This window comes from Anomaloglossus baeobatrachus, chromosome 8 (assembly GCF_048569485.1).
Source record: "Anomaloglossus baeobatrachus isolate aAnoBae1 chromosome 8, aAnoBae1.hap1, whole genome shotgun sequence".
Classification (NCBI taxonomy): domain Eukaryota; kingdom Metazoa; phylum Chordata; class Amphibia; order Anura; family Aromobatidae; genus Anomaloglossus; species Anomaloglossus baeobatrachus.
The window spans coordinates 212541813-212564545 of NC_134360.1; the positions used below are offsets into that span (position 1 = coordinate 212541813).

A 22733-nucleotide genomic window follows, 5' to 3' on the forward strand; every position below is an offset into this window, starting at 1 on the left:
CACTATTAGAACAACACTCCCGCCAAATACAATACGTGGTTGAAGCAATGGATGATGCTGAAAATAGGGGCCGAAGAAACAATCTCAGAGTGCGCGGCCTGCCTGAGTCTGTCGAGTCCAAGGACTTACATGGCACCCTTCAAGTGATCTTCAATAATATTCTGGGTGAACCATCAAGCCAACCCCTGGAATTGGATAGAGCGCATAGAGCGTTGGGCCCCAAACCAGCCCAGAACGACCGACCTCGGGATGTGATCTGTAGGGTCCACCGCTATGTTATTAAGGAAGCCATTCTGTTTAAGCTCCGCAGTGGAGTATCACCATCGTATGAGGGGAGCCAAATCCAGATTCTACAAGATCTATCCCGTTTTACCTTACAAAGGAGAAGAGCTCTTAAACCTCTGCTGGACATTCTCCGCTCATACGAGTTTCCATATAGCTGGGGGTTCCCCTTCCGCCTGCAGGTTCGGCACGCGGGACGAATGCATGTTCTTCGGTCTCCGGCGGATTTACCCTCGTTCACCGCGGCCTTGGACATTCCATTAGTGCCTATAGAGGACTGGCCGGACTTTCCAATGGGGGGGGGAGTCACAGCCGGTGATCGGATGCGTGGCTCTCGTAGAGAAAGAGGAGGGAGGCCGGTCTGATGTATAAGAGAATGGTGGATTAAATTGTTCTAGTATGTTTTTGGTTAAAGGATCACAGTACGATGGAGTCTATCCCCTGGTCCTGATGGGAATTTCGCGTTGTAGGGTTATTGTATCGCCCTGGACAGGGGGGTGGGGGGTTCCCTCCTTCCATCCTGGGTGTAATGGGGGGCGCCCCTCAACATTATAAGGTACAATACCATCTCAAAGCCCCTTCTCCCTTCTTTATACAGAGCTTTAGTTGCAAATCAAAATATATATAGTTAAAAGTTGTTTTTTAGTCCAGGGCAGGGGGCTCCTTTGTGGAAAGTTCCCTCCCTGATTGGGATAACACGCCACAGGGTAGTGGCGTAGGATTAACATCCCTGGTATATAGAGATTCTTATTTTTCTGCATTTACCTCTAGTCTATTTGACCAAGTATAAGGGTCACGTTACGACCCTACAGGCAAGAGGTGCTTTGACCTTTTTGCCTACGGTACTCTCTCTTTGTTTGTAGTTTCCTTTATATACTTAATCCTTCTACCCCCCCCCTCTTTTCTTTTTTTTTTTTTTTTCTTTCTCTCCCCCTCTCCTAACCTTCTCTATTCTCTCCACCCACACCTCTCTTCCCATCCCCATCCTCTGACCCTACTTCCCGGTTCCTCACCGTTCCTCCTCCTCAGAATGACGCAGATTACCTTTGGCTCATTGAATGTGAGAGGCCTCAATGTCCCGCAAAAACGGTCTCAGGTATTCTTTGACATGCATAAGAAACGAGTCCATATATTATTGATTCAGGAAACACATTTCAAAACTGGTCACCTCCCTAACTTTAAAGACAGATATTACACCAAATGGGTCCATAGCCCCAACCCAGAGTCAAAATCAAAAGGGGTGTCTATAGGCATCCATAAAGCCCTGGTGCACACGGTTCTGGACACGAGAGTGGACACTGAGGGAAGATTCATTTTTCTGAAAATTAATGTTAATTCATCTATCTTTACCATTGTCAATTGGTATTTACCAAACAGAGATCTGGCGACGTCCTGCTCCTCTCTCCTGTCATCATTGGATGAATTCGCAGAAGGGACCGTGATCGTGGGTGGCGATTTAAACTTCACTTTGGACCCTAAGGTAGATACAACTTTGGGACACAATTTTCTCTCTCTCAGAAAGCTAACAAAAGTTAAACGCTCAATACAAGAGCTTCGATTGGTAGATGTGTGGAGAACGTTACACCCAGTGGAGCGTGACTACACATACTTCTCCCCGGCTCACTCCTCATACAGCCGCATAGACCTGTTTCTTGTGAGCCAAAAGGCTCTTACTTGGCAGATACAGGCCTCTATAGGCAGTATATCCTGGTCTGACCACGCTCCTATATTCCTGAGCCTTACTATCCCAGATGGGGCAGGGAGGCCGTGGTCTTGGCGGCTGAACGATAGTCTGCTTGGGGATCAGGGGTGCATGAAGGATCTACAGAACACGATTGATGAATTTTTAGAAATACACTCAGAAGACCCCACAGCCCTTCCCGTGCAGTGGGAGGCACTTAAATGTGTGTTGAGAGGGGTTTTGATCAAACATGGGGCTAGGCTTAAGAGAGAGAGAGCCCAAACCATTTTGTCCCTACTTCAGAATATTTCAGATCTGGAAAGGGCCCATAAGAAGACATTATCACCTTTGACACTGGCGGAGCTAGTCAAAAATAGAGAGGAGCTTAAATCGATTCTCGACCGACAGTATGAGCGACATAGGACTAGAATAAAAAGATTCCTCTATGAGTATGCAGATAAATGTGGTAGACCACTAGCTAGGATTCTACACCCTAGGGGAGACCCCAGCCACATTCCCATGATTAAACAAGCAGACGGCTCTTCGACTCAGAACCCAACTCTCATCGCGGAACAGTTCCAAAAGTATTATAGAGACCTATATAACATAAAGGGCAAATTTGGAGACATGCCACATGACGCATTAGAAAATAAAATAAACGACTACGTATCCAGAACGGCCCTACCGGTTATACCCAGCGCTGAGGTTGAAAATTTAGAGACGGACTTTACAGAAGCAGAAGTGGCATCTATCATTAAAGAATCTCCCTCAGGGAAAAGTCCGGGTCCAGATGGGTTCACCCCTAAATTTTATAAAATATTCCAAACTCAGCTATCCCCGTTCTTGACTAAAGTATTTAATTCCATCTCAGAAAATTCCCAATGGGTGGCGCAATCTCTCGAAGCCCATATATGTGTTATCCCCAAACCGGGGAAGGATCACATGTTAGTTACAAATTACAGACCCATTTCACTGATCAATCTAGACCTAAAACTTTTTTCCAAAGCCTTAGCCAACAGACTTGCTCCTTCCTTGCCCGGGATAATACACACAGATCAAGTGGGGTTCGTACAAGGTCGGGAGGCGCGTGACAATACCAACAAACTGTTCCTCCTGATGACTCGGTCGAGGGCTCATTCTCTTCCCATGTGTTTACTCTCAGTGGATGCGGAGAAGGCCTTTGACCGGGTCAGTTGGAATTTCATGATGGCCGCTCTAAAGCAGGTGGGTTTGGGCAAAAATTTTTTAGATAGGATTGCGTCCCTTTATTCGAGACCCTCAGCAAAAGTTAGGACGGATGGGTTTCTGTCGTCATCGTTTCAGGTCCACAATGGAACAAGGCAAGGATGTCCATTGTCACCTCTGCTCTACGTCATTGTCATGGAGCATCTCGCAGTCGCCATAAGAAATAATGCTAGTATCCATGGGATAGAGGCCGGGGGAGGGAATCGCAAGTTAGCTTTATTTGCTGACGACCTTCTCATGTTTATTTCCCAGCCACACATATCCTTCCCGTCTTTGCTCAAAGAGTTCGAGGAGTTTGGTAACTTAAGTAATTTTAAAGTGAACTTCTCTAAATCAGAGGCTATGAATGTGACCCTGTCGGCGGAAGATCTAGCCCGTACAACCCAAAATTTTCCCTTTAAGTGGCAACCGTCAGCTATAAAATATCTGGGGGTAGTTGTACCTCGGGATCCAACAAAAATTATGCATCATAATTTTCTACCCCTGTTAGAGAGGACAATTAGGGATTTAAAGAAGTACGACAAAAAAAAGACTATCGTGGTTTGGGCGTATCAACGCTATTAAAATGGATGTTCTTCCTAGGTTTCTTTCCTTGTTCCAAACGGTACCTATTCAGCTGCCGGGGAGTTACTTTTCCAAAATTCGGACGGCTTTGTCAAGGTTCGTTTGGGGGAATAGGAGACCTCGGACAAGCATAAAAACTCTTACCAGACACAAAAATAATGGAGGGGCAGGGCTCCCAAATTTCCAGTTATACTACAGGGCAACTATTCTAACGAGGATAATGGATTGGCACTTCCATAGGAACTCGAAACAATGGGTCGCGATCGAACAGGACAGATTGGGAGTCCCTTTGCACTTCCTCTCATGGATGGGAAAGGAGAGTAGGTCACAGATAGAGAAGGGAATGGAGTTTATTTGGACAGTGATGGGGACGTGGGACGGTGAGGTTAAGAGGGGTTCTCTCTCACAGGGGAGGGGTCCACTTACCCCCCTCTTTGGCAACCAGGAGTTCCCTCCGGGGCTTCATTCCAATAAATTTCTGGGATATGCTCGGGTGGAGGAAACTCGTTTTTTTCATGTGCTCCAGGGAAATACCCTGCCCCCTTATGCATCTCTACGGGCCACAGGGAGAGAGGTTTCCTGGATAGAATATATGCAGCTGAAATCGTTTCTATCCAACCAGGACAGGGAGAGGAAGTTGAGGACCCCCCCTACTCCATTTGAGAAATTGTTCTTGCAGGGTTCGTCACCTGGGCATGTCATCTCTCTTATTTATAAAATGCTGAACCAGAGAGACATGTCGGACAAACCCAAATTTGTCTATAGATGGGGAGAGGAACTGGGAGAGGACATTTCGGAGGACAGATGGAGCAGGGCGTTTCTGTGGACCCACAAACTTTCTCTGGCTTGTGCCGCCCAAGAGAAAAACTATAAAATTCTCACAAGGTGGTACCAATACCCGACCAAATTGCATGCTATCTTTCCCTCAGTGTCCGACATGTGCTGGAGATGTGGTACAGAAAAAGGGTCTATGTTACATATATGGTGGAGCTGTGCTAAATTGCAACCATTCTGGGACTCAGTGTTTTCTCTGTATAAAAAGATGAGTGGGGGTGAGGTGGAGAGATCTCCCCAGGTGGCCCTCCTCTCTATCCTCCCAGGTTCATTCAAGTCACAAAAGAGGGACCTGCTGCGATTTTGTTTAGCGGCAGCCCGTATAATTATTCCCAGATACTGGAAACAGACTAGATGCCCCACGTTAGCTGACTGGGTAGAGGAGATGGCAAACCTCCAGAGAATGGAGGAACTCACAGCTGAACTAAATGGGCTCACGGAAAAATTTATCACAGTGTGGGGACCGTGGATTACGTTCATGGAGTCTCCTGAGTTCACGGTGAGTCTGGCAGGTTATTTGGGATGAGAAATGGTGACATACCTTGTCTTCCCCTCTCCCCACACACTTTTTTCCCCCACCCCCTCTTTACCCTACTTTCTTCACTCTATTTGATTCCTTCTTTTCTAAGCTTATATCTGTTCTTTTTTTTTTTTTCTAGTTTTCTACTTTTTCTTAAATGTTTATTCAATAACTTAAAAGGGGATTGTTTTATGCTGAGAGTGATCTTGTCAATTATCAGGAAGACATGTTTAGCTGGAACTCTGATTTCTAGTGTATGGTTTGTCATGGAGTGTTAGCATAAGGATAGCTTATAGAGTTCCAATGAAATCTACAATGTGATGTTATTTTTGTCATTCCGAAACTGAGAGATCACTGTTTATGTTTTATAATCTTTATAAATGTTCAAGATGTATGCTTGATTTATAAACTTAATAATAAAACAGATTTGAAATAAAATCGGTGATCTGTGTAGCGTCGGTCATTTTCATAATGTCGCACCAATAGGAGATACGATGTTGTTCCTCGTTCCTGCGGCAGCACACATCGCTGTGTGTGAAGCCGCAGGAGCGAGGAACATCTCCTTACCTGCCTCCACAAACTATGAAGAAGTAAGGAGGTGGGCGGGATGTTTACGCCCCGCTCATCTCCGCCCCTCCGCTTCTATTGGCCGCCTGCCGTGTGACGTCGCATGACCCGCCCCCTTAGGAAGGAGGTGGGTCGCTGGCTAGAGCGACGTCGCAGGACAGGTAAGTGTGTGTGAATCTGCTGTAGCGATAATGTTCGCTACGGCAGCTATCACATGTGCGACAGGGGAGGGTACTATCGCGTTCGGCATTGCTAGCCGATGCTAGCAATGTTGCAACGTGCAAAGTACCCCTAAGTGTATATATCACAAATCATCTTGTGATGACTGTTTAAGCAAGCAACAGAGCAGAATCCTGACAGTAACGAACAATTTGCCACAGCTCAGCAGAGTCCAGGGGCTTTGTCTGGGATTCGAACCCAGGACCTCTCACACCCCAAGCCAGAAACCTACCACTAGACCAATGAAGGGAAGTAGAACAAAAAATTGTCCGCAGCCCAGCAGAGTCTATGATCTCTGTCTGGGATTCAAACCCAGGACCTCTCGCACCCCAAGGGTGAAGCCTACCACTAGACCAATGAGGGGAAGTAGAAAGAACAATTGGCCGCAGCCCAGCGAAGTCTATGGGCTCTTTTTGGCATTCGAACCCAGGACCTCTCGCACCCCAAGTGAGATGTCTATCATTGGAACAATAGATCATTGGTCTCGTGGGGTGTAAGAGGACCTGGGTTCAAATCCCAGACAGAGCTGCTGGACTGCACCCAATTGTGAGAATCCTGACAGTGTACACAATACACACCGTCAAGATTAAGCAATTTGCAGTCATGTAGAGTATATGAAGAAATTTAGATGAAACCTGAAAAATACTTTTAAAGCTTGGGCAGGATTTCTAGGTGCAGATATTTTCTTTACCACTCCCAAAACTTATTAATCATTTTCCTACTTCATTCTAGCCTAACTGGATTTTATGCTTGCATATATAATTGTTACTTCTAGGGCTTATTGTATAACAAAGGCAGAGGTGACATGCTGCAATTTATAGTATGATACAATATAATTCTAATAATAAAAATGATCTGCAGTGGTTATTTGCAGATGACAAAGCTCACTTTTGTCACGAGATAATCTGACATGTTAAAAGCTTTGCGATCTGCAGCTGATTTCTAGTGATCGCCTGCAGTCTGCATAGAAATGGTTGACTTTTCAAAGCCAGACCTTGATCAGTGTCGCAAAACTATTGAAACGCTTTAACAGCTGCAAAAGCTTTAAAAAAAAAAAAAAGGAAAGAAAATATACATATTTCTTTTTCTCCTGTACATGCAATGGAACTTTCTTCCAAGGTTTTTTTTTTTTTTTTTTAAATCGGTATTGTGAACTCTGCAGCTAGTCAGTTTCTTTAGCGGGTCATGGACTGTAGTACAACATGGTTTCCACTGAAGACCAGTGAGCTAAAAATTTTTGTATGTGACTACTCAAGCCACTGATTAAAGAGGTTATCCGGGACTTTAACATTGATGACCTATCCTTAGGGGTACTTTGCACGTTGCGACATCGCTACTGCGATATCGTCGCGGTCAAATCGAAAGTGACGCACATCCGGCGCCAGTAACGACGTCGCAACGTGTAAAGCCTAGATGCGCCGATAAACAATCGCAAAAGCGTCGTAAATCGGCGATCTGTGTAGCGTCGGTCATTTACATAATGTCGGTACGATGTTGTTCCTCGTTCCTGTGGCAGCACGCATCGCTGTGTGTGAAGCCGCAGGAGCGAGGAACATCTCCTACCTGCGTCCACCGGCTATGCGGAAGGAAGGAGGTGGGTGGGATGTTAACGTCCCGCTCATCTCCGCCCCTCCGCTTCTATTGGCCACCTGCCGTGTGACGTCATTATGACGCCGCACGACCCCCCCCCCTTAGGAAGGAGGCGGGTCATTGGCCAGAGCGACGTCACAGGGCAGGTAAGTGAGTGTGAAGCTGCCGTAGCGATAATGTTCGCTACTGCAGCTATCACAAGATATCGCAAGTGCGACAGGGGCGGGTACTATCATGCTCAGCATCGCTAGCATTGGCTAGCGATGTCGCAGCATGCAAAGTACCCCTTAGTATAGGTCATCAACGTCTGATCGGTAGGGGTGCAACACCCATCACTAGAGATGAGTAGACCCATTAAAGTTTAGTTTGGCGGGTTCAGCCGGACTTTAGATAAATTTGGTTTGGGTCCCAGACTTTTTTTTTTTTTAAATTCTTTATTTTAAAGCCAAACTCGTATCAAACAATACATCCCCTGCTCCCAACTGGGACGCAGGTATTATTACAGAAATGACGGTAATATATATACAAACAGTCAGCACACATATGCAATTCCCATCTCCACTACTACTCAAGTCTGGCCCAGTTTACATCTTTTATAAGCCGACCCAACTTTAGGGAAGTAGGGAGAAGAGCGAAGAAAAAGAAGTCAAAGCCTGAAAAAGATTGAAAGCCTGTAGAGAAAGAGAGAAATAGAGAAAGGGGTGGAAGAAGAAAGCAGGAAGGAAGATCGGGGAATGGTGTGGAAAAGGAAAGAAGAGAGGGGGAGAAAGAAAGAGAGAAGGAGAGAAAAAAAAAAAAAAAAAAAGGGGGGGTAAATCACTACTCCTGAGGTTCCAAGAGCAAGTCCGCATATTCCGCCGAGTAGGTGAACTCCATCCATGGAAACCATGTCCGATAAAAGTCCTCCTGGCGATCGTTAATAGAGGATGTCAAATCCTCCATGTACATCAGATCGTTAATCCGCGAAACCCACTGTGTCACCGTGGGGGGGGTAGTAGACTTCCAACCAAGCGGGATGCAAGACCTGGCCGACATGACCAGAAATCTAAGCAAAGATCGCCTATATTTAGAGACCGGGAGTTCGGAAAGCTGTAGAATGAACAGCTCCGGACCCAATGTCTCAGTAGTACCGGTCACTCGTCTGATTACCTCCCCCACTTCTGACCAAAACCGCTGCAACGAAGGGCAGGACCAGAAAATGTGCATAAAATCACCCTCCCCCAGACCGCATCTCCAACAAACTGGGTCAACTGAGGGAAACATTCTATGGAGTCTGGTCGGGACCCTGTACCACCTAGCCAACAGTTTGTAGTTAGCTTCCAACAGTCTGGAACTGATCGAAGTTCTATGTGCCAGCTGGAGAATGTTGTTTCTTTGTGAGTCAGATAAACTAATCCCCAGGTCCCTCTCCCACTGCAGCAGGTAGGCCGGGGGGGGCAAATCCCCCGGATCTGATAGCATATTATATACCAGAGATAGTGAGTGCCGTAAGACTCCCTCTCCCAGGCACAACTTTTCAAACCCCGTAGGAGGTCCGACATATCGACTGAAGCGAGGGAGGGAGTGCATGTAGTGCCTCAACTGCATAGCCCTCCAATCCCCCAGGGGACCCGAAGGCAAGAAGCCCCGGATATCCGCTAGTGAAAGCCAATCCCCCTCTCTACCCAGATGACAAGCTCTGAATTTGCCCCCTTGAACCCACTTTCTGAAGACCGGGTCCGAAAGACCAGGACGGAATTCCGGGTCACCCAGAATGGGTGTCATAGGAGAAGGCACTGGCAAAAGGAGTCGTCTGACCTCCCCTATCGCACAGCATTCAAGAGTGGCGCCAATGGTAGGATGGGATCTCAGAGCCGGCAGGGAGAGGTTCAAAAGCCAGGGGATGGCCGGGAGATGTATTTCCGAGAAACTCTGTTCTAGGGCCACCCATGGCTTTGTGCCGGAATGACGGCACCAGTCCAATACCCTAACCATGTGCGTGGCCAAATAATACTTTTTGAGGTCTGGGATACCCAAGCCTCCCCTACTCTTAGGTCTGCACAAAAGAGACCGGGAAAGTCTCGCAGGCTTGTTGGCCCAGATAAATTTGATCTGTAGAGAGGCCAGTTCCTTGAAGAAAGAGCTAGGGATTTTAATCGGCAAGGATTGGAAGAGGTATAAGAGACGTGGCAGGATATTCATCTTCAAAATTGCACATCTCCCGAACCATGTGAAGTAGCCCTTCCCCCAGTTAGCGCAATCTTCCCCAATTGACTGCAGAAGCGGGAGATAATTCAACTTGTAAATTTGACTAGGGTCTGCAGTCAACTGGACGCCCAAATACTTCAGGGACTGGCTAGCCCACCTAAACTCGAACGCAGATTGTAGCGATGTGACTTGCTCAAGGGGAAGAGATATATTTAGGGCCTCCGATTTTGACATATTAATTTTAAAGTTGGATAGAGAGGAGTATGTTTCCAACTCTCTCAGAAGGTTAGGGAGGGAAACCCGCGGGTTGGTAATAAAAAAAAGCAAATCGTCCGCATAAGCCGCTATTTTATAAGTAGAACCTGAGGCGTTAGGGCCCGAAATGTTAACGTTGCTTCTGATCCGACTGAGCAGGGGTTCCAGAGTCAATATGAAAATCAGGGGCGAGAGAGGACAGCCCTGTCTTGTTCCATTGCGAATGGGGAATCTCTCTGAAAGGAGACCGTTCACTCTGACTGCTGCCGAAGGGATGCTGTACAGGGAGCAAATCCAAGCAAGCATCATACTCCCCAACCCCACAGCCCGCAAGACCTCCTCCATAAAAATCCAGTTAACTCTGTCGAACGCTTTTTCTGCGTCGGTTGACAGAAGCATCAAAGGCAGCCCATCGGATTTAGCCTTGTGTATTATGTTCAAAGCCTTAGTCGTATTGTCCCTTGCTTCCCTACCCATCATGAACCCCGCCTAGTCTGGGTGAACAATCTCCCCCAGCAATGGGGAAAGTCTATCCGAAAGAATCCTAGTGAAGAGCTTCAGGTCTGTGTTGAGGAGAGAAATGGGTCGATAACTAGAGCACGAAGTAGGGTCTTTGCCCTCTTTGGGGATAACTACAATATTAGCAGCCAGGGTATCCCTTGGCAAGGGGACAGCTTCAGCATGTGGGCCATGGTTAAATGCTGAGAGAAACGGGGAAATCAAAATGGAATCCAACTTTTTGTAATAGAGCAGAGGGAAACCATCCGGGCCAGGGGCCTTGCCTGTGGGAGATTTTTTAAGTGCGGACCAGTATTCCTCCTCCGAGATGGGCCTTTCCAGATCGGCCGCAGCCTCCGGCTTGAGACAACCCAAACCGGAGTCCGCGATGTACTTCCGTATACGGCTACGCAATTCCGTCCTGGCCTTCCCAGACCGCCCCTCATCAACTGCATAAAGGGTGGAATAAAAATCTTTAAAAGCGGAGGCAATGTCTTTCGGCAGAGTAGCCCACCTGTCTCCCGCGATGTGCACCTTCGAAACATATCCTCTCGCTCTCTGAGTCCTCAGAGCTCTAGCCAGGGCCCTGCCACTCTTATTGCCAAATTCATAGAAATGCCGTCTGCACCTAGCCAATGTTCCCCTAGCCTTATAATATAGCAGGGACCGCAACTCCTCCCTCTTCTTGACCAAAATGGCCCCCACGTCCCCTCCCAGAGACCCCTTGTGGATTGCCTCCAACTCTCTAATGTCTGTCAGAAGGGATGTAACCTTAGCCTCTCTTTCTCTCTTCAGACGTGCCCCATGTTTGATGAACAGTCCCCTCACCACACAGTTGTGTGCCTCCCAGACAATGCCCGGGGACACCTCTCCCCCCCCGCTGCCGCTGAAATATTCCCTCAAGGCCTCCCTTATTTCCTGCATTGTCACCGGTTCGTCAAGTAGCGAAGTGTTCAGGGTCCATTGACTCTGCCTCCCGATGGGGTAGCCGAGGGATAGAGTTATTGTGATCAAGGCGTGATCAGAGAATGATATGCACTCGATTGAGGAAGCCACCAGAGAATGTAGATCCCCATGTTTGAGGAAAAAGAGGTCTAACCTGGAGTAGCAATCATGTACTGCCGAGTAAAATGAGAAATCTTTGTCTGATGGATGCATCAATCGCCATGCGTCTATTAGTTGATGGTCATGTAAACCCCGTCGCAAGCGACGTAGTGCCGAATGTGGCACACTGGACACTCCTTTGGAGCTATCCCTCGGCGGCTCCAACACAACATTAAAGTCACCCCCGAGGACCAGAGTACCCTCAGAGAATTCCTCTATCTGCTCAAGGTAACGCAGCAATGTGGGGCATTGACCCGAATTTGGCAAGTAGACCGCCACAAAGGTGAAAGTCTGAGTAGCAATGCGTCCCTTGAGCATCAGAAGCCTTCCCTGATCATCCGAACGAGAGTCCAACAGTTCCCATGGGAGCGTACTGGACATTAAGATGCTTGTGCCCCTGGATCTAGAGTCAGGGGAGGGTGAATGATGCACAACAGGATACCTTCTATCGGCAAGTTTGTATGGTTTTGCCTCACAGTAGTGAGTTTCTTGGAGGAAAGCGACCTGAATTCGGTTTTTCCATAGTAGGTTCAGGAGAATAGACCGTTTCTCCGGGCTGTGAAGACCCTTAACATTCAGTGAGCCCACCCGAAGCTCAGCTTGTCTCAGCTTCGTCATACTCCGTCACTGACCTCTGGAGGAACAAACAACAAGTTACACACACAAAAAAAAAAAAAAAAAAAAAAAAAAAAAAAGGAAATAAGAGGGAGGGGGAAAGAGAGGGGGAAAACGGATGAGTGGAAGAGGGGGGGTGGAAAGAATATAGGCAAGCGAAAGCGAAGACCCTTTAGCAGGGGAGAGAGAAAGATGTAGAAGAGCAGAAAGTGAAAAGACAGAGAGTGGAAAAGCAGCTGTTCTGCCGCACGCAGTACCAGGGACCAGCCCAGAAACTGCTTAGGTATAGATAGGGACAAGAACTGACATGTGGCCAGAGCTCCAACCCGCGCCTCACTTATTTAAGCCTGATGACCCAGACCCCAAACAACCGGGGAGGGTCTGTCAAATTAACCTCCCACGGACCCTCCCACCCAAGATGGAAATGCAAAAACCCCCCTCCCCCGCCCGCCCCACAAACGACCCAACGACAACAGATCAAAGTTGCAATGAACATTAGTCAGTATGCTGTGGACTGTTGGGCCAGTCGTATGGCCAGAACACTTGCCATCGGAGCCAGGAGGTCAGGGGGCACCCCCAGGTAACCCCCAACCATACTCCTCTCCCGACCATTCAGCCACCACTTTGGTCACTTCCCCGACCCATCAGCAACCGAGAGATTTCATGACCCTCCAAAATCATCACAGGGGGAGGCCCGGACGCCGTCCCTCCTCCTTCGCCGCCCTGTTGGGGCCTGAGGTTCCCACTCCATCCAGTCCGGGATTGAGCAGTCTGGTATTCCAAGAAAGTCATACAATTTTGAAAGCTCAGAGTGCCTCCTCAATGGGAACACGGAGTCCCCCTTGCGGACAATCAGATGAAAGGGGTGGCCCCATCTGTACGAGGCGCTTGCCTCTTTGATTTTGAGCAGAAGGGGGTGAAGCAACCGTCTCATGTATAGTGTGCGGCTGGAGACGTCCGGAAATAGCTTCACCACAGCCCCATCTACTTCCACAGAGCCCTTCGACCAGGCTCCCTGAAGAATCCTCTCTCTGTCCCCATAATAATGCAAGCGACATAAAACGTCTCTGGGGAAGGAAGCAGATCTGGGGCCAGGCCTTGCGACCCTGTGAATTCTGTCAAAGAGATAGGAGGCCTCAGGTGGGCGATCAGTGACTTGATTGAATATGGATAAGACATTGGTGCGCAGCAGATCTTGGGGCCAGTCCTCCGGTATACCTTTCAGCCTTATATTATTTCTTCTGCCCCTGTTTTCTTGATCGTCCAATAGCAGAGCTAGCTCCCTAATGCGGGCATTAGAAGACTCACAGTCCCGTTCAATCCTCTCCATTCTACCCTCCAGGGACTCCTGTGCTTGCTCTGTTGCCTCTATTCTATCTTCCAGCACCACCATTTCCTCCCTCAGGGTGGTCAGCGCCATCTGCTGGGAGGATTCTATCCTGGCCACCACATCCTCCAGATCTTTTTTGCTGGGGAGGGCCAATATAAGCTCTCTCAAAGCCTGCAAGTCATCCCGGGGGGGGCCAGGGGGCTGGTCGCCTGTCATCAAGGGGTCTTCTGCTTGGGCCAGAGAAGGAGGTGTACCAGGGGTGCAGAGGAACGCAGGGAATCCCAGCACAGGTGATCCCCCAGATGCCGAGGCCTCCACTGCCCCCTCAGTGACATGCTGTGTGGCCGGGCCTGTGGGTCCCCCCCTCCTCCATGCTTCTGTACCTTGACCTGCCGCCGCCGGTCTCCCTGCTGTGACGTTCACCAACTTCTCCCCTTCACCCGACACCCGAGCTGCTGCAAAGGCTGTGGGCGGGCGCCGTGTCGCTCCAGGGGAATCCCCAGCCGGGGAACGCTGCTGAGACGCCGGCGCCATCTTGTCCAGGGCCGCCGGCGGGAGCTCCCGGCCCGACACCGCCAGGTATCTAGAGAGGCTCCCCTGGGGCTTCTGACTCACTCCGGGGGATGCGGAGGCGGGGGCACCGCCCGGTCTTTTCTTGGGGGCCATCTCGGGTGAGAAGGGACCGCAGGAGTCTGCAAAATAAAGCTGTGGGCGCAGGAGCTCTGGAGGTAAGCTTCCTCACGCCACCATGTCTAGGACACGCCCCTGGGTCCCAGACTTGACCTGAATTTCGATAGAAGTCCCTAATTGGGCAGTTCGGGTCTCCACCTACATGCAGACAGCCATAAACTGATCACTACCAGGGGCAGGTGGGCGGACTTTTTCCAGTTTTTTGTGCACGCTAGATCCAATCACACTGTTGTTCCGCCCAGTGCGAGCCGTTCAAATACTGCAAGCGGCTCCCACTGGGCTGAGCACCGAACACACCCAAGCAAGGCGATGCTCGCATGAGTGGTTAGCATACGTAAAATACCCAAAAACAAACACTGTTTTTTTGGTAAAGTCCGTGTTCAGTATGAACACCAAACTTTACTTTTCAGGTTCGCTCATCTCTCCCCAGAACCACTGCGGATCACCTGTTCTCAGTGCCGCTGCTGGCTAGAACTAATCAGTTGGGGAAATGCACAGCACAGCTCTAGGTACACAATAGTGACCAAGGCAAGGAACTGCACATCCAGCCCCTATTGATTCAAATAGGGGCGGATGTGCAGTAGGCAGCCATTGGTGCTATACAGTTGATGGACCTGTACAGCTCTACAACTGAGTAGTTCTGGACGGCACTGGCAATTTGAGGAGCAGCAGTTCAGCGGGGGTATCAGGGATTGCATCCCCACCGATCAGATATTGATGACCTATCCTAATAATTGGTCATCAATGTTAAAGTCAAGGACAACCCCTTTAACTGTTGTGGTTACGTGCCAATAGCTTGTAAACAATGACGAGGAAGACCAATCCCAATCCTAGGGGGTGAAAGATAAGCACAGTACAGTTTATTTTTGCCTGCTGCCTTTTTTTTCTTAAACATTTTGTTAATTTCTTAAAATATTTACGCACCCAATGCAAAATCTATCTCAGGTCTCCATCTACAATATGCCAATAATAATACTAATGTCTTCTCATTTGGCAGTCATTGGGCATGGGGACCCTGTTGCAACCGGGTGGTATGGTGGCTCAGTGGTTAGCACTGCAGTCTTGCAGCTCTGGGGTCCATAGTTAAAATCCCACCAAGGATGGCATCTGCAAGGATTTTGTATGTTCTCCCCTTGTTTGCATGGGTTTTCTATGGGTAATGATGAGCGAGTTTCGAAATACTTGGATTCACGATACTCGTAATGAGTACTGTCTAATACTTGCGTATGCATTCCGAATAGTGTGTGCAATACAAGTAAATGGGAAATACTTGCAATGTTACGAGTAACCTGAATAGATAGAAAAAAGACCTAAGACCACACGGTCTTTCCCCCACTATATCAGGTACTCTTGTGCCAGACACTTTAAACAGATCTGCAGATATAATAGGAAGGAACAAAATGACAAAACAAATAATATTCAAAAGTGCAAATAATCAAAATCAGAACAGGTAGAGACTCCCTTTCTTGCTGAGGGAACTGACCTCTCAAAAATAGCATAGAGCTAAATCCTCACATACAAAAAAACAAACACAGAACAAAATGGAAACAAAAACACAACTGACCGTAGGTGCAAAACCAGAATTAGGAAAAGAAAACCTGCAGACTTATCTAGAGTGAATTCTGGCGCAGGATAAATGGAGGAAACTGAAGGACAAACTCCAAGCCATCTTTAGAGGCAGAAGCAAACATTTATCACCGGCACCAGCCAAGCAGAAACTGCTTTCCTATATACACCAGGCTGGTCTGCAATAGGACTTCCTGGATTCCTAATTAATTCCAACACCTGTTTGAGTCACAGATTCAGACTCAGCTTCATTGCCATTCCTGGCCATCAGAGGGAGCTCCACACCAGCACCCACTCGGATGACATTCACAACACTCTGCCCTCCCTAGCATATAATTGTGCCCAGATTATATCATAATAAATCTAGACGATTCAGCAAATAACTGAAAACCCCAAAAAGTATGAAGGTTGAGGCTTTCATTGAAAGTTGATCGAGTTTGGTTGTTATTATTCAGTAGGAATAGTTTTGGGACATTTTATTAGTACATTTTTGATGCATCAACAGAATTATTTTTTCCATTACATAAGTCAACACTTCATATTAATCTTACCCACAAACCATTAAGATGTTATACATTTCTGGATCATCGGGAAAGGGGACTTCTTTTTGAAGGCAAAGTTGTTCGCAGCCTCCATTGAAGCCATCCGAGCAGTCAACTCCCACCTGACGATTGTAGCAGCCAGACAGGTCTTTCATAGGGCTAAGTCCTGGCGGGCACTGTGGAGAGATAAGATTAATGCACCAGACCTCCAACGTAATAACCACCATTTTACTGTTGTCCTTGATTCTGATTTCATCCTGCATTTGATATTCTCCATCCATTTATTTCAAAGCCTTTTGATTCCTTTCTACATTTCGAGAGCGCATTATGAAAAATTGAGTGTTTATTATTTATTTGTTTGTTGCTCTGCCAAGTATAAAACATTTTAATCAAGTGTCTGACAATTGATCCTGCCTGCCGGAGAAGTTCACATCTTTTCTTTTTATTCTTAAGAGTTTGGTTTACGGAATACAAACTGCTTTTCAGACGCAGCGGCAAAGGAAGATGAGGTTGCCAAGCAATGCTCGAGACTAAATAAAAACTTCAAAAAAAAAGAGTTTGGCTACTTGCAATTTAAAATTTTCCAATCCGGCGGTAAACACAGTCTAAGCCGATGATCAAATAGAAAAAAAAAAATCTAAAAACAAAAATGAAAACTCAGGTGCGACAAATTAGTGTCATCGTTCCTTTGAACTCAATGGGTGATGAATCATAAGAGCGCGGCTGAGCCATTAAGATAGAAGTCTTTACTCATACCAATGAATACAAAATAATGGCGCAGCACCGGGAAATGGTTCTGGATGCATTAAAACTTTGATTCATGTGTTATATTTAATGATATCATGGGGGAAGGGGTTTTATCAATATATTGTCCCTTCAATTGGTCATCAATATTCCAGCTTGGCTAAGAAAGCACTTTATGATGCACTTCATGTTTTAATCATCACTAAATTAAGATAAAGGCGCGATATATCACACTCACAAATATTAACAAAATAGCTTTAATCGTGTCCGTGTTAACCCTTTTGTTGAACCTTTTACCTTAGACACATTTCTTACAATGTAATAATGACACTGTCTTGATAGAGTACAATAAAATGGTAAGCGTGATGTACTTTTTGCATTAATTAGAACACCCCATCCCATAGACAGAATACAGAAAATTTGAACTGTGGGTATGTGTGTAAGCATAGGCATGCTAAAAGGCAAAATTGTGACCTTCATCAGCCCTTGGCTAAGACTAGGCAACATATAGGGTCCCAATAATCGCATTGATTGGGCCCAATGATGGTGACAGAGGATGCCCCTATTTAATCATTGATACAGACTAGGGTAAAAAAAAGCGCAAATAGGGTCTTACCAGATATATAAAAGGGCAGTGTGTAGTGGTATACACTCACCTTATGTGGTTGTGAAGGTCACAACCACCAGAGATAGCATACAAATAATGGCGGCTGCCGCAGCCCCAAGTGTATGAGTCTTCAAAGCTGGAGAGGAGAAAGGGTTAACGCCGCGCTGTCGCCAAAAAAGATGAAAAATTGTTGATTAACTAATAATTACGTTATTCCATAGGTCTACGCATTTCAAGGTATAGGACCTCTTCTTCAGGACCAAAAAAAATCAACAATACTGGGTATTGTTGATTTTTTTTGGTCCTGAAGAAGAGGTCCTATATCTCGAAACGTGTAGACCTATTGAATAAAATAATTATTAATCAACAATTTTTCATCTTTTTTGGCGACAGTGCGGCGTTAACCCCTTCTCCTCTCCAGCTTTGAAGACCTATTTAATCATTTAAATACTGTGGTTGCTGTTCACCATGGCATCTAAGTTAAAAGTGGTGTCCCCTTTGCGAGAATCCTGGTTCCTGGGCAAAATTTAAAATCTAAAAAACAAACCACACTTTACTCTCTTCCTCTGATCCATTGCAGTGTCTTCTGCTGTGGGTCTCCGGCATTGGCTGCAGCATTGACGTCACGTCAATAGTGTGTAGGAGTGAGGACCTATGGTCGTGTGCCCCCCATCCCCCTGAAGACACCAATGATCTTAACATAAGAGTGTAATGTGTTGACTTTGTGGTATTGTGTAAGGTATGACATAGTGTGAGTTACAATGATGTTATTGTAAGGTATAATATGGGGAGGTTCGAGGTGGTGTGAGCCACAGTGTAGAAACCGGTCTCATGAGGTCACTGGTCTCCCATGGTTTGGATTGGATTCCGCTGGGTGAGTGAGGGTTAAGCCTAGCCAGAGAGGGAGGAGGAACAGAGTGCAAATTGATATGGGAAGATGTAGTGTGTTATACAGTTTGAAGAGTGGGAATAAGGCTGGTTTAGGAGCATATAGAGCTAGTGAGCAGCTGGAAAGTACTAGGAAGCATGAACCACAAAAAACGTTAGTCGTGACAGATGTGAATACAGGAGCAAGTGGGAGCAACCTGTTGGCAAGTAGTCTTCAACAGAAGTGAGGCCAATTTTAGCTCTGAGTGAAAAGGGACCCTGGAAAAGAAAGGACCTGCCTAGCTGGAAACATGGGAAAGAAGGTAACAGCTCAAGGAGCGGTCTTTATATAAAAAAAAAATAATAAACTGAGTTATCTCCGAAGCGTGTTTTGGAAGCAATATCATTTCTTTCCTATTGCTTCCGACACGCGCGTCGGAGGTAGCCTAGTTAATTATTTGTGTAAGCACCAGGACGTGCTGCTGTGTATGCCTGTTTGATAGCCCCAACAGAGGTTTCAGTGTAATTTATCAGTGCTACAGCACTAACATGTAGTGCAACACAAGCCTGCCTGAGAACGCAATCAGATCAGTTCATTATTTGTACAAGCACCAGGACATGGTACAGTGTATGTTTGTTTGAAACCATTTGTGGAAGCTGCAATGTATTCTATCAGTGCTCTAGCACCAGCATGTTGTGCAACATACGTATACCTGAAAACGTCAACAGAAAAGTCTACAAGTAAGCGGTAGCCACCGGTCGGGGCTCCACTCATCACTGATTGAATAGTCCTATCAGTTTACCGTAACACACATTTGGAAATCACGTCTGAACCCCAGGATATTGATTTTATTTTCTCATCTATTCATTCTTGGAATTAGTTACAATACCTGGGAAACGTGAGTAGACTGCACCTGGTTCACCAGGTATTGTGACTTATGTACAGGCGGCACGGTGGCTCAGTGGTTAGCACTGCAGTCTTGCAGCGCTGGAGTCCTCGGTTCAAATCCCACCAAGGACAACTTCTGCAAGGAGTTAGGCTGAACGGAGCCAGGGCAGAGCCGTGGGCGTAGTGACCCATGACTCACCTTTGCAGGGCAACCAAGGGGTTAATTGCATTTCTAGAAAAGAGCAGGTTTTCTGCGGGGTCAGGAGTTTAAGGGGTGGGCTTATAGGGCCAGGGGAGGGAATAGGGGGGGCTGTATATATATGTCCAAGGAGAGAGGGGGGGCATCACTTTGGCGTGAGGCACCTATAGAGAAAGGTCCCACCCTCCCGCCCTATGTTTAATCTGTGTCAGGGAAAGATGGGGGAGTTGAGTTTAATTTAACTTCTTATAGTGTGTTCGGGTCATTTCGGCGAGCGGTGGCGAGGGGGGTTCTTGGAGTCGGTGGAAATTTCGGGGAGGGGGGTGGTACATCGGATAGATGGGGGACCACCCCCCTTGTTTATTCTGGTATGGTAATTGCCTGGCGGACTTGGGGGGCTCTACAGGGGTGGGGTCTACTGAGAGTCGTTTAGGGACACGGTTTTCCGGCTATAGGTGGTGCCCCCGAGCTTGTGGTCGCGGCTGGGGGCAAATATGTCGGATGGTTTTCGTAACATACTTGGTGTCCGCCAAGTTTTTGGGGCTCCTAGAACCGCCCTTGCATTTGGTATAAATGGTTATTTATGGTTATTTATGGTTATTTATGTGTTATGATGTTTGTTAATAAACCGGGCCGATTTCGCCAATTTATCCAAATAATGGTGTTGCGTGTTTATTAGTGGGTGGGATAAATTAGTTATGGTTCGGTGTTGAGCCAATGGTGGGGGGAAGCCTCTGCAGTAGGGCAGTCATGTATGTTCTCCCTGTGTTTGCGTGGGTTTCCTCCAGATACTCCGATTTCCTCTCACCTCCAAAGACATACAGATAGGGACTCTAGATTGTGAGCCTCAATGGGGACAGTGTTGCCAATGTATGTAAAGCACCATGGAATTAATAGCGCTATATAAATTCATAAATATTATATTATTATTATTATTATGTCTATCTGGACATGTTACTTTTTTTGCAGCAATTTTTTTTAGTCGATTATATGTACTGATCACATTTTAATAACTTTATGTATACATTTAATGTTGGCAAGGAAAGATATTTGTGATCCAGTGCTCCATAAAGTGACTCCTCTCGTACTAGCACAGATCGATTTATATATCTATCAATTTTATGAAGCGATGTCTCTTAGTAAATTCGATGCATCTTTTTTCATGTGGCAGAAAATAAAATCTATGGTGCTATAATCTGCCATACAGTAGACTTACGGCAGTTTCTGATCTAAATATTAGTAAATCTGTTAGGCTGCAGGGGACCGCACCTAATTTTCCCAACACTTCTGAATAGTGTCAAGACAAGCAAAAATCAGAAGTCGCAATTTATTGAGCAAATGCGGTGCATGCCATAGATTGCGACTTTTTTACAGCTCTTTTGTGAGTCAAAACTGATAATAAATTTCATCTTCCCCTGCCACTGGTCTAATTTATGGACCTGCAGTCACTCTGCCGCTCTGTGGCATTGTATTATTGCTATTAGAGGCATGGAGAGCTACAGTATGGCCTAGTAGAAGGCTATAGTTACATTACTGCAAAATTATGCAAAATAGTGACTCGCAAGAGACCTTTGTCATGGCTGTGTTCCATGTGACAGTCATGTGGTTTCTGGCCATAGAAGGTCAGAGTGTGGCTGCGCAGAATGCTCCCTGACTTTGCATTGTTCCTGCTGTCAGTATTCATTGGCATAGGTAGCTTTCCTGCTGGATTCATCTCTCCACCTTTTGGACCATCAGGAGCTTGACTTCCACCCATCTGTTGATTATCAGTATTCCCTTGATGTTTAAAAAACCCAATCTTCCTTTGGACTGGTGCTGGTAATATTTTTAGTTCCTTCAAGCCGAAGTTGCGAGCAGGTGGCTTGTACTCCTTTGTGATATTGTTGCTGAAAGCTTTGCTGAACCTCTACCTGAGTAACCTGATGGTACATAGTTCATGCTTTTCCCCGTGTGTCCCCCTTGTGTGTATAGTTGTTTAGTGGGTTAATGAAGAGCTCATCCCATCTGTTCCCTATTTAGCGCCCAGCAGGTATATGGCTCAGTGCATAGGTGGGGAACCTATCTAGGGGTGGTGAGGGACCCCATGGACCAGCAGTAGGTTTGGTCAGGGGTCACCATCTTCGCTCTCCCTGGACATATGGTTTCCCTGTCCTTCCCTTTCACCGTGCACTTGGTACTTCCCCATACCTAACGTGACAACCTTAAGGCCCCGTTACACGCAACAACATATCTAACGATATATCGCTGGGGTTACGGATTCCGTGACGCACATCCGGCGTCGTTAGTGACGACGTTGTGTGTAACAGCTCCGAGTGAGTGTTAACAATGGAAAATACTCACCTTATCGTCCATCGTTGACACGTCGTTCCTTTTCAAAAAATCGTTGATTGTTGAGGTCGCAGGTTGTTCGTCATTCCCATGGCAGCACACATCGCTACATGTGACACCGCGGGAACGACAAACAACAGCTTACCTGCGGCTGCCGGGAATGCGGAAGGAAGGAGGTGGGCGGAATGTTACGGCCGCTCATCTCCGCCCCTACACCTCTATTGGGCGGCCGCTTAGTGACGCCGCTGTGATGCCGCACGAACCGACCCCTTAGAAAGGAGGCGGTTCGCCGGCCACAGCGACGTCGCTAGGCAGGTAAGTCCTGTGTGACGGGTCCTAACGATGTTGTGCGCCACGGGCAGCGATTTGCCCGTGACGCACAACCGACGGGGGTGGGTGCGATCGCTAGCGATATCGCTGCGTGTAACGGGGTCGTTAGTCACTTTGTCCTGTATATAGACAATTTTTGGCTTGATGACGATAAAATAATCCTCTATTTTAGATGATAACTGCCTGACTGCTGGACATCCGGTCCCTGGGATGCCTACTGATTTTTAAAATAGGGAACTACTGAGCCTTATCTAAATAGAGCGAAGGTCAAGCCCATGTACCTTGTCCTCATTCACTATCTATGGGATGTCTGGAGCACAACACTTGGCTTTTTCCCCCCACAGTTTCACTGAGAGTGATTGCAGCAGAGGCGCGCATGTTTGACTTGCAGAGCCCCCTTTTCAAGATTGTTGGTGGGTCAAGTGATCAGGATGATATCCCCTATTCTATGGATAGTGGATGACTTCCATACTTGGTATA

The 22733-nt window shown here is 46.9% G+C and overlaps 1 protein-coding gene across 6 annotated transcripts in view; it reads right to left on the reverse strand.

Moving 5' to 3' along the window:
- The window catches only part of ASTN1 (astrotactin 1), a 704518-nt gene that overhangs the window by 116470 nt on the left and 565315 nt on the right, over positions 1 to 22733 (reverse strand). For all 6 annotated transcript variants that reach the window (XM_075320156.1, XM_075320155.1, XM_075320159.1 and 3 more), the window contains one exon: positions 16299 to 16465. In XM_075320156.1, coding sequence (XP_075176271.1) covers positions 16299 to 16465 — 167 coding nt within the window. The remainder of the gene's footprint in view (positions 1 to 16298; positions 16466 to 22733) is intronic.